The sequence below is a fragment of the Salvelinus namaycush genome, chromosome 32 (assembly GCF_016432855.1).
Source record: "Salvelinus namaycush isolate Seneca chromosome 32, SaNama_1.0, whole genome shotgun sequence".
NCBI classification, from domain to species: Eukaryota; Metazoa; Chordata; class Actinopteri; order Salmoniformes; family Salmonidae; genus Salvelinus; species Salvelinus namaycush.
The window spans coordinates 36,577,939-36,596,175 of record NC_052338.1 but is presented as its reverse complement, the minus strand read 5'-3'; the positions used below and the strand labels follow the sequence as shown (position 1 = coordinate 36,596,175).

The 18,237-nt window shown below is 46.3% G+C and overlaps 1 protein-coding gene across 1 annotated transcript in view; it reads left to right on the top strand.

Moving 5' to 3' along the window:
* Window positions 1–18,237, top strand: part of rnmt (RNA (guanine-7-) methyltransferase) — a 36,645-nt gene that overhangs the window by 4,831 nt on the left and 13,577 nt on the right. Inside the window, exons 6-8 of the mRNA XM_038972254.1 lie at window positions 9,634–9,815; window positions 13,512–13,676; window positions 17,956–18,073. Of these exons, the coding sequence (XP_038828182.1) occupies window positions 9,634–9,815; window positions 13,512–13,676; window positions 17,956–18,073 (465 nt within the window). The remainder of the gene's footprint in view (window positions 1–9,633; window positions 9,816–13,511; window positions 13,677–17,955; window positions 18,074–18,237) is intronic.

The following is an 18,237-nucleotide window of genomic DNA, read 5'->3' as shown; positions in this document are numbered from 1 at the left end:
GGCACCGTGTCACATTGCCTAGTGTAGCGGCACCGTGTCACATTGCCTAGTGTAGAGGCACCGTGTCACATTGCCTAGTGTAGAGGCACCGTGTCACATTGCCTAGTGTAGAGGCACCGTGTCACATTGCCTAGTGTAGAGGCACCGTGTCACATTGCCTAGTGTAGAGGCACCGTGTCACATTGCCTAGTGTAGAGGCACCGTGTCACATTGCCTAGTGTAGAGGCACCGTGTCACATTGCCTAGTGTAGAGGCACCGTCTCACATTGCCTAGTGTAGAGGCACCGTCTCACATTGCCTAGTGTAGCGGCACCGTGTCACATTGCCTAGTGTAGAGGCACCGTGTCACATTGCCTAGTGTAGCGGCACCGTGTCACATTGCCTAGTGTAGAGGCACCGTGTCACATTGCCTAGTGTAGAGGCACCGTGTCACATTGCCTGTTGTAGAGGCACCGTGTCACATTGCCTAGTGTAGCGGCACCGTCTCACATTGCCTAGTGTAGAGGCACCGTCTCACATTGCCTAGTGTAGCGGCACCGTGTCACATTGCCTAGTGTAGAGGCACCGTGTCACATTGCCTAGTGTAGAGGCACCGTGTCACATTGCCTAGTGTAGAGGCACCGTGTCACATTGCCTGTTGTAGAGGCACCGTGTCACATTGCCTAGTGTAGCGGCACCGTCTCACATTGCCTAGTGTAGCGGCACCGTGTCACATTGCCTAGTGTAGAGGCACCGTGTCACATTGCCTAGTGTAGAGGCACCGTGTCACATTGCCTAGTGTAGAGGCACCGTGTCACATTGCCTAGTGTAGAGGCACCGTGTCACATTGCCTAGTGTAGAGGCACCGTGTCACATTGCCTAGTGTAGAGGCACCGTGTCACATTGCCTAGTGTAGCGGCACCGTGTCACATTGCCTAGTGTAGAGGCACCGTGTCACATTGCCTAGTGTAGAGGCACCGTGTCACATTGCCTAGTGTAGAGGCACCGTGTCACATTGCCTAGTGTAGAGGCACCGTGTCACATTGCCTAGTGTAGAGGCACCGTGTCACATTGCCTAGTGTAGAGGCACCGTGTCACATTGCCTAGTGTAGAGGCACCGTGTCACATTGCCTAGTGTAGAGGCACCGTGTCACATTGCCTAGTGTAGAGGCACCGTGTCACATTGCCTAGTGTAGAGGCACCGTGTCACATTGCCTAGTGTAGAGGCACCGTGTCACATTGCCTAGTGTAGAGGCACCGTGTCACATTGCCTAGTGTAGAGGCACCGTGTCACATTGCCTAGTGTAGAGGCACCGTGTCACATTGCCTGTTGTAGAGGCACCGTGTCACATTGCCTGTTGTAGAGGCACCGTGTCACATTGCCTGTTGTAGAGGCACCGTGTCACATTGCCTGTTGTACAGGCACCGTGTCACATTGCCTAGTGTAGCGGCACCGTGTCACATTGCCTAGTGTAGAGGCACCGTGTCACATTGCCTAGTGTAGAGGCACCGTGTCACATTGCCTAGTGTAGAGGCACCGTGTCACATTGCCTGTTGTAGAGGCACCGTGTCACATTGCCTAGTGTAGAGGCACCGTGTCACATTGCCTGTTGTAGAGGCACCGTGTCACATTGCCTGTTGTAGAGGCACCGTGTCACATTGCCTGTTGTACAGGCACCGTGTCACATTGCCTGTTGTACAGGCACCGTGTCACATTGCCTAGTGTAGAGGCACCGTGTCACATTGCCTGTTGTAGAGGCACCGTGTCACATTGCCTGTTGTAGAGGCACCGTGTCACATTGCCTGTTGTACAGGCACCGTGTCACATTGCCTAGTGTAGCGGCACCGTGTCACATTGCCTAGTGTAGAGGCACCGTGTCACATTGCCTAGTGTAGAGGCACCGTGTCACATTGCCTAGTGTAGAGGCACCGTGTCACATTGCCTGTTGTAGAGGCACCGTGTCACATTGCCTAGTGTAGAGGCACCGTGTCACATTGCCTGTTGTAGAGGCACCGTGTCACATTGCCTGTTGTAGAGGCACCGTGTCACATTGCCTGTTGTACAGGCACCGTGTCACATTGCCTGTTGTACAGGCACCGTGTCACATTGCCTAGTGTAGAGGCACCGTGTCACATTGCCTGTTGTAGAGGCACCGTGTCACATTGCCTGTTGTGGAGGCACCGTGTCACATTGCCTAGTGTGGAGGCACCGTGTCACATTGCCTAGTGTGGAGGCACCGTGTCACATTGCCTGTTGTGGAGGCACCGTGTCACATTGCCTGTTGTAGAGGCACCGTGTCACATTGCCTAGTGTAGAGGCACCGTGTCACATTGCCTAGTGTAGAGGCACCGTGTCACATTGCCTAGTGTAGAGGCACCGTGTCACATTGCCTGTTGTAGAGGCACCGTGTCACATTGCCTGTTGTGGAGGCACCGTGTCACATTGCCTGTTGTAGAGGCACCGTGTCACATTGCCTGTTGTAGAGGCACCGTGTCACATTGCCTGCTGTAGAGGCACCGTGTCACATTGCCTGTTGTAGAGGCACCGTGTCACATTGCCTGTTGTAGAGGCACCGTGTCACATTGCCACCGTGTCACATTGCCACCGTGTCACATTGCCTAGTGTAGAGGCACCGTCTCACATTGCCTAGTGTAGCGGCACCGTGTCACATTGCCTAGTGTAGCGGCACCGTGTCACATTGCCTAGTGTAGAGGCACCGTGTCACATTGCCTAGTGTAGCGGCACCGTGTCACATTGCCTAGTGTAGAGGCACCGTGTCACATTGCCTAGTGTAGAGGCACCGTGTCACATTGCCTAGTGTAGAGGCACCGTGTCACATTGCCTAGTGTAGAGGCACCGTGTCACATTGCCTAGTGTAGAGGCACCGTGTCACATTGCCTAGTGTAGAGGCACCGTGTCACATTGCCTAGTGTAGAGGCACCGTCTCACATTGCCTAGTGTAGAGGCACCGTCTCACATTGCCTAGTGTAGAGGCACCGTCTCACATTGCCTAGTGTAGAGGCACCGTCTCACATTGCCTAGTGTAGAGGCACCGTCTCACATTGCCTAGTGTAGAGGCACCGTCTCACATTGCCTAGTGTAGAGGCACCGTGTCACATTGCCTGTTGTAGAGGCACCGTGTCACATTGCCTAGTGTAGAGGCACCGTGTCACATTGCCTGTTGTAGAGGCACCGTGTCACATTGCCTGTTGTAGAGGCACCGTGTCACATTGCCTGTTGTACAGGCACCGTGTCACATTGCCTGTTGTACAGGCACCGTGTCACATTGCCTAGTGTGGAGGCACCGTGTCACATTGCCTAGTGTAGAGGCACCGTGTCACATTGCCTGTTGTAGAGGCACCGTGTCACATTGCCTAGTGTAGAGGCACCGTGTCACATTGCCTGTTGTAGAGGCACCGTGTCACATTGCCTGTTGTGGAGGCACCGTGTCACATTGCCTGTTGTAGAGGCACCGTGTCACATTGCCTAGTGTAGAGGCACCGTGTCACATTGCCTAGTGTAGAGGCACCGTCTCACATTGCCTAGTGTAGAGGCACCGTGTCACATTGCCTAGTGTAGCGGCACCGTGTCACATTGCCTAGTGTAGCGGCACCGTGTCACATTGCCTAGTGTAGCGGCACCGTGTCACATTGCCTAGTGTAGAGGCACCGTGTCACATTGCCTAGTGTAGAGGCACCGTGTCACATTGCCTAGTGTAGAGGCACCGTGTCACATTGCCTAGTGTAGAGGCACCGTGTCACATTGCCTGTTGTAGAGGCACCGTGTCACATTGCCTGTTGTAGAGGCACCGTGTCACATTGCCTGTTGTAGAGGCACCGTGTCACATTGCCTGTTGTACAGGCACCGTGTCACATTGCCTGTTGTACAGGCACCGTGTCACATTGCCTGTTGTACAGGCACCGTGTCACATTGCCTGTTGTACAGGCACCGTGTCACATTGCCTGTTGTACAGGCACCGTGTCACATTGCCTAGTGTAGAGGCACCGTGTCACATTGCCTGTTGTGGAGGCACCGTGTCACATTGCCTGTTGTGGAGGCACCGTGTCACATTGCCTAGTGTGGAGGCACCGTGTCACATTGCCTGTTGTGGAGGCACCGTGTCACATTGCCTGTTGTGGAGGCACCGTGTCACATTGCCTGTTGTAGAGGCACCGTGTCACATTGCCTAGTGTAGAGGCACCGTGTCACATTGCCTAGTGTAGAGGCACCGTGTCACATTGCCTGTTGTAGAGGCACCGTGTCACATTGCCTAGTGTAGAGGCACCGTGTCACATTGCCTGTTGTGGAGGCACCGTGTCACATTGCCTGTTGTGGAGGCACCGTGTCACATTGCCTGTTGTAGAGGCACCGTGTCACATTGCCTGCTGTAGAGGCACCGTGTCACATTGCCTGTTGTAGAGGCACCGTGTCACATTGCCTGTTGTGGAGGCACCGTGTCACATTGCCTGTTGTAGAGGCACCGTGTCACATTGCCTGTTGTAGAGGCACCGTGTCACATTGCCTGCTGTAGAGGCACCGTGTCACATTGCCTGTTGTAGAGGCACCGTGTCACATTGCCTGTTGTAGAGGCACCGTGTCACATTGCCACCGTGTCACATTGCCTAGTGTAGAGGCACCGTCTCACATTGCCTAGTGTAGCGGCACCGTGTCACATTGCCTAGTGTAGAGGCACCGTGTCACATTGCCTGTTGTGGAGGCACCGTGTCACATTGCCTGTTGTGGAGGCACCGTGTCACATTGCCTGTTGTAGAGGCACCGTGTCACATTGCCTAGTGTAGAGGCACCGTGTCACATTGCCTAGTGTAGAGGCACCGTGTCACATTGCCTGTTGTAGAGGCACCGTGTCACATTGCCTAGTGTAGAGGCACCGTGTCACATTGCCTGTTGTGGAGGCACCGTGTCACATTGCCTGTTGTAGAGGCACCGTGTCACATTGCCTGTTGTAGAGGCACCGTGTCACATTGCCTGCTGTAGAGGCACCGTGTCACATTGCCTGTTGTAGAGGCACCGTGTCACATTGCCTGTTGTGGAGGCACCGTGTCACATTGCCTGTTGTAGAGGCACCGTGTCACATTGCCTGTTGTAGAGGCACCGTGTCACATTGCCTGCTGTAGAGGCACCGTGTCACATTGCCTGTTGTAGAGGCACCGTGTCACATTGCCTGTTGTAGAGGCACCGTGTCACCTTGCCACCGTGTCACCTTGCCACCGTGTCACATTGCCACCGTGTCACATTGCCTAGTGTAGAGGCACCGTCTCACATTGCCTAGTGTAGCGGCACCGTGTCACATTGCCTAGTGTAGAGGCACCGTGTCACATTGCCTAGTGTAGCGGCACCGTGTCACATTGCCTAGTGTAGAGGCACCGTGTCACATTGCCTAGTGTAGAGGCACCGTGTCACATTGCCTAGTGTAGAGGCACCGTGTCACATTGCCTAGTGTAGAGGCACCGTGTCACATTGCCTAGTGTAGAGGCACCGTCTCACATTGCCTAGTGTAGAGGCACCGTCTCACATTGCCTAGTGTAGAGGCACCGTGTCACATTGCCTAGTGTAGAGGCACCGTGTCACATTGCCTAGTGTAGAGGCACCGTGTCACATTGCCTAGTGTAGAGGCACCGTGTCACATTGCCTAGTGTAGAGGCACCGTGTCACATTGCCTGTTGTAGAGGCACCGTGTCACATTGCCTGTTGTAGAGGCACCGTGTCACATTGCCTGTTGTAGAGGCACCGTGTCACATTGCCTGTTGTAGAGGCACCGTGTCACATTGCCTGTTGTAGAGGCACCGTGTCACATTGCCTGTTGTGGAGGCACCGTGTCACATTGCCTAGTGTGGAGGCACCGTGTCACATTGCCTAGTGTGGAGGCACCGTGTCACATTGCCTGTTGTAGAGGCACCGTGTCACATTGCCTGTTGTAGAGGCACCGTGTCACATTGCCTGTTGTAGAGGCACCGTGTCACATTGCCTGTTGTAGAGGCACCGTGTCACATTGCCTAGTGTAGAGGCACCGTGTCACATTGCCTAGTGTAGAGGCACCGTGTCACATTGCCTAGTGTAGAGGCACCGTGTCACATTGCCTGTTGTAGAGGCACCGTGTCACATTGCCTGTTGTAGAGGCACCGTGTCACATTGCCTGTTGTAGAGGCACCGTGTCACATTGCCTGTTGTACAGGCACCGTGTCACATTGCCTGTTGTACAGGCACCGTGTCACATTGCCTGTTGTACAGGCACCGTGTCACATTGCCTGTTGTACAGGCACCGTGTCACATTGCCTGTTGTACAGGCACCGTGTCACATTGCCTAGTGTAGAGGCACCGTGTCACATTGCCTGTTGTGGAGGCACCGTGTCACATTGCCTAGTGTGGAGGCACCGTGTCACATTGCCTAGTGTGGAGGCACCGTGTCACATTGCCTGTTGTGGAGGCACCGTGTCACATTGCCTGTTGTAGAGGCACCGTGTCACATTGCCTGTTGTAGAGGCACCGTGTCACATTGCCTGTTGTAGAGGCACCGTGTCACATTGCCTGTTGTAGAGGCACCGTGTCACATTGCCACCGTGTCACATTGCCACCGTGTCACATTGCCACCGTGTCACATTGCCACCGTGTCACATTGCCACCGTGTCACATTGCCTGTTGTAGAGGCACCGTGTCACATTGCCACCGTGTCACATTGCCTGTTGTGGAGGCACCGTGTCACATTGCCTAGTGTGGAGGCACCGTGTCACATTGCCTGTTGTGGAGGCACCGTGTCACATTGCCTGTTGTGGAGGCACCGTGTCACATTGCCTGTTGTAGAGGCACCGTGTCACATTGCCTAGTGTAGAGGCACCGTGTCACATTGCCTAGTGTAGAGGCACCGTGTCACATTGCCTGTTGTAGAGGCACCGTGTCACATTGCCTAGTGTAGAGGCACCGTGTCACATTGCCTGTTGTGGAGGCACCGTGTCACATTGCCTGTTGTGGAGGCACCGTGTCACATTGCCTGTTGTAGAGGCACCGTGTCACATTGCCTGCTGTAGAGGCACCGTGTCACATTGCCTGTTGTAGAGGCACCGTGTCACATTGCCTGTTGTGGAGGCACCGTGTCACATTGCCTGTTGTAGAGGCACCGTGTCACATTGCCTGTTGTAGAGGCACCGTGTCACATTGCCTGCTGTAGAGGCACCGTGTCACATTGCCTGTTGTAGAGGCACCGTGTCACATTGCCTGTTGTAGAGGCACCGTGTCACATTGCCACCGTGTCACATTGCCTAGTGTAGAGGCACCGTCTCACATTGCCTAGTGTAGCGGCACCGTCTCACATTGCCTAGTGTAGAGGCACCGTGTCACATTGCCTGTTGTGGAGGCACCGTGTCACATTGCCTGTTGTGGAGGCACCGTGTCACATTGCCTGTTGTAGAGGCACCGTGTCACATTGCCTAGTGTAGAGGCACCGTGTCACATTGCCTAGTGTAGAGGCACCGTGTCACATTGCCTGTTGTAGAGGCACCGTGTCACATTGCCTAGTGTAGAGGCACCGTGTCACATTGCCTGTTGTGGAGGCACCGTGTCACATTGCCTGTTGTAGAGGCACCGTGTCACATTGCCTGTTGTAGAGGCACCGTGTCACATTGCCTGCTGTAGAGGCACCGTGTCACATTGCCTGTTGTAGAGGCACCGTGTCACATTGCCTGTTGTGGAGGCACCGTGTCACATTGCCTGTTGTAGAGGCACCGTGTCACATTGCCTGTTGTAGAGGCACCGTGTCACATTGCCTGCTGTAGAGGCACCGTGTCACATTGCCTGTTGTAGAGGCACCGTGTCACATTGCCTGTTGTAGAGGCACCTTGCCACCGTGTCACCTTGCCACCGTGTCACATTGCCACCGTGTCACATTGCCTAGTGTAGAGGCACCGTCTCACATTGCCTAGTGTAGCGGCACCGTGTCACATTGCCTAGTGTAGAGGCACCGTGTCACATTGCCTAGTGTAGCGGCACCGTGTCACATTGCCTAGTGTAGAGGCACCGTGTCACATTGCCTAGTGTAGAGGCACCGTGTCACATTGCCTAGTGTAGAGGCACCGTGTCACATTGCCTAGTGTAGAGGCACCGTGTCACATTGCCTAGTGTAGAGGCACCGTCTCACATTGCCTAGTGTAGAGGCACCGTCTCACATTGCCTAGTGTAGAGGCACCGTGTCACATTGCCTAGTGTAGAGGCACCGTGTCACATTGCCTAGTGTAGAGGCACCGTGTCACATTGCCTAGTGTAGAGGCACCGTGTCACATTGCCTAGTGTAGAGGCACCGTGTCACATTGCCTGTTGTAGAGGCACCGTGTCACATTGCCTGTTGTAGAGGCACCGTGTCACATTGCCTGTTGTAGAGGCACCGTGTCACATTGCCTGTTGTAGAGGCACCGTGTCACATTGCCTGTTGTAGAGGCACCGTGTCACATTGCCTGTTGTGGAGGCACCGTGTCACATTGCCTAGTGTGGAGGCACCGTGTCACATTGCCTAGTGTGGAGGCACCGTGTCACATTGCCTGTTGTAGAGGCACCGTGTCACATTGCCTGTTGTAGAGGCACCGTGTCACATTGCCTGTTGTAGAGGCACCGTGTCACATTGCCTGTTGTAGAGGCACCGTGTCACATTGCCTAGTGTAGAGGCACCGTGTCACATTGCCTAGTGTAGAGGCACCGTGTCACATTGCCTAGTGTAGAGGCACCGTGTCACATTGCCTGTTGTAGAGGCACCGTGTCACATTGCCTGTTGTAGAGGCACCGTGTCACATTGCCTGTTGTAGAGGCACCGTGTCACATTGCCTGTTGTAGAGGCACCGTGTCACATTGCCTGTTGTACAGGCACCGTGTCACATTGCCTGTTGTACAGGCACCGTGTCACATTGCCTGTTGTACAGGCACCGTGTCACATTGCCTGTTGTACAGGCACCGTGTCACATTGCCTAGTGTAGAGGCACCGTGTCACATTGCCTGTTGTGGAGGCACCGTGTCACATTGCCTAGTGTGGAGGCACCGTGTCACATTGCCTAGTGTGGAGGCACCGTGTCACATTGCCTGTTGTGGAGGCACCGTGTCACATTGCCTGTTGTAGAGGCACCGTGTCACATTGCCTGTTGTAGAGGCACCGTGTCACATTGCCTGTTGTAGAGGCACCGTGTCACATTGCCTGTTGTAGAGGCACCGTGTCACATTGCCACCGTGTCACATTGCCACCGTGTCACATTGCCACCGTGTCACATTGCCACCGTGTCACATTGCCACCGTGTCACATTGCCTGTTGTAGAGGCACCGTGTCACATTGCCACCGTGTCACATTGCCACCGTGTCACATTGCCACCGTGTCACATTGCCACCGTGTCACATTGCCACCGTGTCACATTGCCTGTTGTAGAGGCACCGTGTCACATTGCCACCGTGTCACATTGCCACCGTGTCACATTGCCACCGTGTCACATTGCCACCGTGTCACATTGCCACCGTGTCACATTGCCACCGTGTCACATTGCCTGTTGTAGAGGCACCGTGTCACATTGCCACCGTGTCACATTGCCATTCATTCACAACATTCTTCCAACCTCTCAATACCACCAACGGTGGTGGTATTTAATCTGTTTCCCTTCTTTCTTCAGGAGCTGCTGACAGACAAGCTGAAGGATCCTAAGATGGAGTTTGATGTGACCAGCTGTCAGTTTGTGTACCACTACTCCTTTGAGACGCAGCAGCAGGCGGACCTGATGTTGAAGAACGCCTGTGAGAGGCTGAGACCAGGAGGATACTTCATAGGCACCACACCAGATGCATATGAACTGGTGTAAGTAGATACTTCATAGGCACCACACCAGATGCATATGAACTGGTGTAAGTAGATACTTCATAGGCACCACACCAGATGCATATGAACTGGTGTAAGTAGATACTTCATAGGCACCACACCAGATGCATATGAACTGGTGTTAGTAGATACTTCATAGTCACTAGACATATGTACTGGTGTTAGTAGATACTTCATAGTCACTAGACATATGTACTGGTGTTAGTAGATACTTCATAGTCACTAGACATATGTATTGGTGTTAGTAGATACTTCATAGTCACCAGACATATGTACTGGTGTTAGTAGATACTTCATAGTCACCAGACATATGTACTGGTGTTAGTAGATACTTCATAGTCACTAGACATATGTACTGGTGTTAGTAAATACTTCATAGTCACCAGACATATGTACTGGTGTTAGTAGATACTTCATAGTCACTAGACATATGTACTGGTGTTAGTAGATACTTCATAGTCACCAGACATATGTACTGGTGTTAGTAGATACTTCATAGTCACCAGACATATGTACTGGTGTTAGTAGATACTTCATAGTCACTAGACATATGTACTGGTGTTAGTAAATACTTCATAGTCACTAGACATATGTACTGGTGTTAGTAAATACTTCATAGTCACCAGACATATGAACTGGTGTTAGTAGATACTTCATAGTCACCAGACATATGTACTGGTGTTAGTAGATACTTCATAGTCACCAGACATATGAACTGGTGTTAGTAAATACTTCATAGTCACTAGACATATGTACTGGTGTTAGTAGATACTTCATAGTCACTAGACATATGTACTGGTGTTAGTAGATACTTCATAGTCACTAGACATATGTACTGGTGTTAGTAGTTACTTCATAGTCACTAGACATATGAACTGGTGTTAGTAGATACTTCATAGTCACCAGACATATGAACTGGTGTTAGTAGATACTTCATAGTCACCACACTAGACATATGTACTGGTGTTAGTAGATACTTCATAGTCACCACACTAGACATATGTACTGGCGTTAGTAGATACTTCATAGTCACCAGACATATGAACTGGTGTTAGTAGATACTTCATAGTCACTAGACATATGTACTGGTGTTAGTAGATACTTCATAGTCACCTCACTAGACATATGAACTGGTGTTAGTAGATACTTCATAGTCACCAGACATATGAACTGGTGTTAGTAGATACTTCATAGTCACCACACTAGACATATGTACTGGTGTTAGTAGATACTTCATAGTCACCAGACATATGTACTGGTGTTAGTAAATACTTCATAGTCACCAGACATATGTACTGGTGTTAGTAGTTACTTCATAGTCACCAGACATATGTACTGGTGTTAGTAGTTACTTCATAGTCACTACACTAGACATATGTACTGGTGTTAGTAGATACTTCATAGTCACCAGACATATGTACTGGTGTTAGTAGTTACTTCATAGTCACTAGACATATGAACTGGTGTTAGTAGATACTTCATAGTCACCAGACATATGAACTGGTGTTAGTAGATACTTCATAGTCACTAGACATATGTACTGGTGTTAGTAGATACTTCATAGTCACCACACTAACATATGTACTGGTGTTAGTAGATACTTCATAGGCACCACACCAGATGCATATGAACTGGTGTTAGTAGATACTTCATAGTCACTAGACATATGTACTGGTGTTAGTAGATACTTCATAGTCACCAGACATATGAACTGGTGTTAGTAGATACTTCATAGTCACCAGACATATGTACTGGTGTTAGTAGATACTTCATAGTCACTAGACATATGTACTGGTGTTAGTAGATACTTCATAGTCACCAGACATATGAACTGGTGTTAGTAGATACTTCATAGTCACCAGACATATGAACTGGTGTTAGTAGATACTTCATAGTCACCTCACTAGACATATGTACTGGTGTTAGTAGATACTTCATAGTCACCACACTAGACATATGTACTGGTGTTAGTAGATACTTCATAGTCACCTCACTAGACATATGAACTGGTGTTAGTAGATACTTCATAGTCACTAGACATATGTACTGGTGTTAGTAGTTACTTCATAGTCACCAGACATATGAACTGGTGTTAGTAGATACTTCATAGTCACCACACTAGACATATGAACTGGTGTTAGTAGATACTTCATAGTCACCACACTAGACATATGTACTGGTGTTAGTAGATACTTCATAGTCACCACACTATACATATGTACTGGTGTAAGTAGATACTTCATAGTCACCAGACATATGTACTGGTGTTAGTAGATACTTCATAGTTACCAGACATATGTACTGGTGTTAGTAGATACTTCATAGTCACCAGACATATGTACTGGTGTTAGTAGATACTTCATAGTCACCACACTAGACATATGAACTGGTGTTAGTAGATACTTCATAGTCACCAGACATATGAACTGGTGTTAGTAGATACTTCATAGTCACCTCACTAGACATATGAACTGGTGTTAGTAGATACTTCATAGTCACCACACTATACATATGTACTGGTGTTAGTAGATACTTCATAGTCACCTCACTATACATATGAACTGGTGTTAGTAGATACTTCATAGTCACCAGACATATGAACTGGTGTGAGTAGATACTTCATAGTCACTACACTAGACATATGTACTGGTGTTAGTAGATACTTCATAGTCACCAGACATATGTACTGGTGTTAGTAGATACTTCATAGTCACCAGACATATGTACTGGTGTTAGTAAATACTTCATAGTCACCAGACATATGTACTGGTGTTAGTAGATACTTCATAGTCACCAGACATATGTACTGGTGTTAGTAAATACTTCATAGTCACCAGACATATGTACTGGTGTTAGTAGATACTTCATAGTCACCAGACATATGAACTGGTGTTAGTAGATACTTCATAGTCACCACACTAGACATATGTACTGGTGTTAGTAGATACTTCATAGTCACCACACTAGACATATGTACTGGTGTAAGTAGATACTTCATAGTCACCAGACATATGTACTGGTGTTAGTAGATACTTCATAGTCACCAGACATATGTACTGGTGTTAGTAGATACTTCATAGTCACCAGACATATGAACTGGTGTTAGTAGATACTTCATAGTCACCACACTCGACATATGTACTGGTGTTAGTAGATACTTCATAGTCACTATACATATGAACTGGTGTTAGTAGATACTTCATAGTCACCAGATATATGTACTGGTGTTAGTAGATACTTCATAGTCACCAGACATATGTACTGGTGTTAGTAGATACTTCATAGTCACCAGACATATGAACTGGTGTTAGTAGATACTTCATAGTCACCAGATATATGTATTGGTGTGAGTAGATACTTCATAGTCACCTCACTAGACATATGTACTGGTGTTAGTAGATACTTCATAGTCACTAGACATATGAACTGGTGTTAGTAGATACTTCATAGTCACTACACTAGACATATGTACTGGTGTTACTGTCAGTGGCTTGATGATATCTACCTGCTGGTCTGATGGTTACTGTCAGTGGCTTGATGACATGATATCTACCTGCTGGTCTGATGGTTACTGTCAGTGGCTTGATGACATCTACCTGCTGGTCTGATGGTTACTGTCAGTGGCTTGATGACATGATATATAGACCTGATGGCTTGTGTTCTTTTCCTCTTCAGGAAGCGTGTGGAAACCTTAGACTCCAACTCCTTTGGTAACGAGGTGTTCAGCGTGACGTTTCAGAAGAAGGGAGACTACCCTCTGTTCGGTTGTCAGTATGACTTTAATCTGGAGGGGGTGGTCAATGTCCCAGAGTTCCTGGTTTATTTCCCTCTGTTTGAAGAGTAAGTGTTATATTATGATATTTTGGTTAAGTGAATCCACCTGCTTGTGGAACTAGAAGTAGATGTCATTACCAGGGGTTGGGACTGAAATTAATTTCCAATCGTTTCGTTCTGAGCAGAACCACTATTCTGTTTGTTCCATTACACTGTTCCGACCAGCAAAATAAAGTTCTGGACTTGTTCGAACCCCCCAAAAAAGTACTTTTACATTTGTACGTTTTTTACATTTACCTCATTAATTTACTTCACCAATCAGTGCGGATAGAGAAGGCATGCTAGTTGTTTACATGTGTGTTGGACAGAAGTGTAGCCTATGGCGCAAGATGCGACTGAAACTTTGCGGATGGGGAGAGACGCGCTGGGCATGTTATGACATGCATTATCTGAATTAGGACCTACAGAGGAGCAGCTTCTATGGAGGAACTTTGAATGTCCTTTGAGCTAGCTAGCTAACAAGATATAGCTATCTAACAAGATATAGCTATCTAACAAGATATAGCTGGCTAACAAGATATAGCTGGCTAACAAGATATAGCTGGCTAACAAGATATAGCTGGCTAACAAGATATAGCTGGCTAACAAGATATAGCTGGCTAACAAGATATAGCTGGCTAACAAGATATAGCTGGCTAACAAGATATAGCTATCTAACAAGCTTGTGTAAGAAGAGCGGCACCAGATTTAAAACCACGTCTACCTTTTTGTAGTTAATAAATCCAACGTGAAATGTGAACTAGGCCTATAGTATCTTTAACTAACATTGAAAAAGTGAATCCATTCTTCTCTAGCTAATTAAATTAAAAATCTCTCCCTATCAGCATAGCCTAGTGGTATTAACAGGTTCCCATGCTTTTAAAATATCGGTATTAACGGGTTCCCATGCTTTTAAAATATCGGTGTTAACATGTTCCCATGCTTTTAAAATATCGGTGTTAACAGGTTCCCATGCTTTTAAAATATCGGTGTTAACAGGTTCCCATGCTTTTAAAATATCGGTGTTAACATGTTCCCATGCTTTTAAAATATCGGTATTAACAGGTTCCCATGCTTTTAAAATATCGGTGTTAACAGGTTCCCATGCTTTTAAAATATCGGTGTTAACAGGTTCCCATGCTTTTAAAATATCGGTGTTAACAGGTTCCCATGCTTTTAAAATATCGGTATTAACAGGTTCCCATGCTTTTAAAATATCGGTATTAACAGGTTCCCATGCTTTTAAAATATCGGTGTTAACATGTTCCCATGCTTTTAAAATATCGGTGTTAACAGGTTCCCATGCTTTTAAAATATCGGTGTTAACAGGTTCCCATGCTTTTAAAATATCGGTATTAACAGGTTCCCATGCTTTTAAAATATCGGTATTAACAGGTTCCCATGCTTTTAAAATATCGGTGTTAACAGGTTCCCATGCTTTTAAAATATCGGTGTTAACAGGTTCCCATGCTTTTAAAATATCGGTGTTAACAGGTTCCCATGCTTTTAAAATATCGGTGTTAACAGGTTCCCATGCTTTTAAAATATCGGTATTAACAGGTTCCCATGCTTTTAAAATATCGGTATTAACAGGTTCCCATGCTTTTAAAATATCGGTGTTAACAGGTTCCCATGCTTTTAAAATATCGGTGTTAACATGTTCCCATGCTTTTAAAATATCGGTGTTAACAGGTTCCCATGCTTTTAAAATATCGGTGTTAACAGGTTCCCATGCTTTTAAAATATCGGTGTTAACAGGTTCCCATGCTTTTAAAATATCGGTGTTAACAGGTTCCCATGCTTTTAAAATATCGGTATTAACAGGTTCCCATGCTTTTAAAATATCGGTGTTAACATGTTCCCATGCTTTTAAAATATCGGTGTTAACAGGTTCCCATGCTTTTAAAATATCGGTGTTAACAGGTTCCCATGCTTTTAAAATATCGGTATTAACAGGTTCCCATGCTTTTAAAATATCGGTATTAACAGGTTCCCATGCTTTTAAAATATCGGTGTTAACAGGTTCCCATGCTTTTAAAATATCGGTGTTAACAGGTTCCCATGCTTTTAAAATATCGGTGTTAACAGGTTCCCATGCTTTTAAAATATCGGTGTTAACAGGTTCCCATGCTTTTAAAATATCGGTGTTAACAGGTTCCCATGCTTTTAAAATATCGGTATTAACAGGTTCCCATGCTTTTAAAATATCGGTATTAACAGGTTCCCATGCTTTTAAAATATCGGTATTAACAGGTTCCCATGCTTTTAAAATATCGGTATTAACAGGTTCCCATGCTTTTAAAATATCGGTATTAACAGGTTCCCATGCTTTTAAAATATCGGTGTTAACAGGTTCCCATGCTTTTAAAATATCGGTGTTAACATGTTCCCATGCTTTTAAAATATCGGTGTTAACAGGTTCCCATGCTTTTAAAATATCGGTGTTAACAGGTTCCCATGCTTTTAAAATATCGGTATTAACAGGTTCCCATGCTTTTAAAATATCGGTGTTAACAGGTTCCCATGCTTTTAAAATATCGGTGTTAACAGGTTCCCATGCTTTTAAAATATCGGTGTTAACAGGTTCCCATGCTTTTAAAATATCGGTGTTAACAGGTTCCCATGCTTTTAAAATATCGGTGTTAACAGGTTCCCATGCTTTTAAAATATCGGTGTTAACAGGTTCCCATGCTTTTAAAATATCGGTATTAACAGGTTCCCATGCTTTTAAAATATCAGTGTTAACAGGTTCCCATGCTTTTAAAATATCGGTGTTAACATGTTCCCATGCTTTTAAAATATCGGTGTTAACAGGTTCCCATGCTTTTAAAATATCGGTGTTAACAGGTTCCCATGCTTTTAAAATATCGGTGTTAACAGGTTCCCATGCTTTTAAAATATCGGTGTTAACATGTTCCCATGCTTTTAAAATATCGGTATTAACAGGTTCCCATGCTTTTAAAATATCGGTATTAACAGGTTCCCATGCTTTTAAAATATCGGTGTTAACAGGTTCCCATGCTTTTAAAATATCGGTGTTAACAGGTTCACATGCTTTTAAAATATCGGTATTAACAGGTTCCCATGCTTTTAAAATATCGGTATTAACAGGTTCCCATGCTTTTAAAATATCGGTGTTAACAGGTTCCCATGCTTTTAAAATATCGGTATTAACAGGTTCCCATGCTTTTAAAATATCGGTATTAACAGGTTCCCATGCTTTTAAAATATCGGTGTTAACAGGTTCCCATGCTTTTAAAATATCGGTGTTAACAGGTTCCCATGCTTTTAAAATATCGGTGTTAACAGGTTCCCATGCTTTTAAAATATCGGTGTTAACATGTTCCCATGCTTTTAAAATATCGGTGTTAACAGGTTCCCATGCTTTTAAAATATCGGTATTAACAGGTTCCCATGCTTTTAAAATATCGGTATTAACAGGTTCCCATGCTTTTAAAATATCGGTGTTAACAGGTTCCCATGCTTTTAAAATATCGGTGTTAACAGGTTCCCATGCTTTTAAAATATCGGTGTTAACAGGTTCCCATGCTTTTAAAATATCGGTGTTAACAGGTTCCCATGCTTTTAAAATATCGGTGTTAACAGGTTCCCATGCTTTTAAAATATCGGTGTTAACAGGTTCCCATGCTTTTAAAATATCGGTGTTAACAGGTTCCCATGCTTTTAAAATATCGGTATTAACAGGTTCCCATGCTTTTAAAATATCGGTATTAACAGGTTCCCATGCTTTTAAAATATCGGTATTAACAGGTTCCCATGCTTTTAAAATATCGGTGTTAACAGGTTCCCATGCTTTTAAAATATCGGTGTTAACAGGTTCCCATGCTTTTAAAATATCGGTGTTAACAGGTTCCCATGCTTTTAAAATATCGGTATGGATGACTTTCATTCCAGGTTCTGTTTCACTTCCCTAAACATTTTATTTTCCGGTTTTCTGTTCTGTTCCCTGAACTGGTAACCGGTTCCAACCCCTGGGCATAACATTTGTTTTTAACAATTTGTAGGAAGGCAGGGAACTGTCTTGACTTGGTATTTTAGTCATATTGTAATATTAGAAGATACCAAAAGATGGTGGACAAAGCATGACATGGAATCAGTCATGCATCTGGCAAAACTTTACCTCACAAACAGAATGGTTTCATTGATAACATCTTTGTATTCAAAGGTAAATACATTTTATAGTTGTTCTATGTTATGATCCCAAGGTGAAGTGTCACAATGTCTCAGATTCTTGTAAATATACGTTATATTACCAGAGAGCTAAACTAGTGTTTTCTATTGACAGGATGGCCAAGAAGTACAACATGCGTCTGGTGTTTAAGAAGACGTTCTCCCAGTTCTTTGAGGAGCACATAAAGAACGACCAGCACAAGATGCTGATGCAGAGGATGCAAGCCCTGGAGGTGGGGATCAGTATACACTACCAGTCCAAACGTTGGACACCTACTCATTCATGGGTTTTTCTTTACTTTGACTATTTTCTACATTGTAAAATAATAGTGAAGACATCAAAACTATGAAATCATGTAGTAACCAAAAAAAACTGTTAAACAAATGAAAATATATT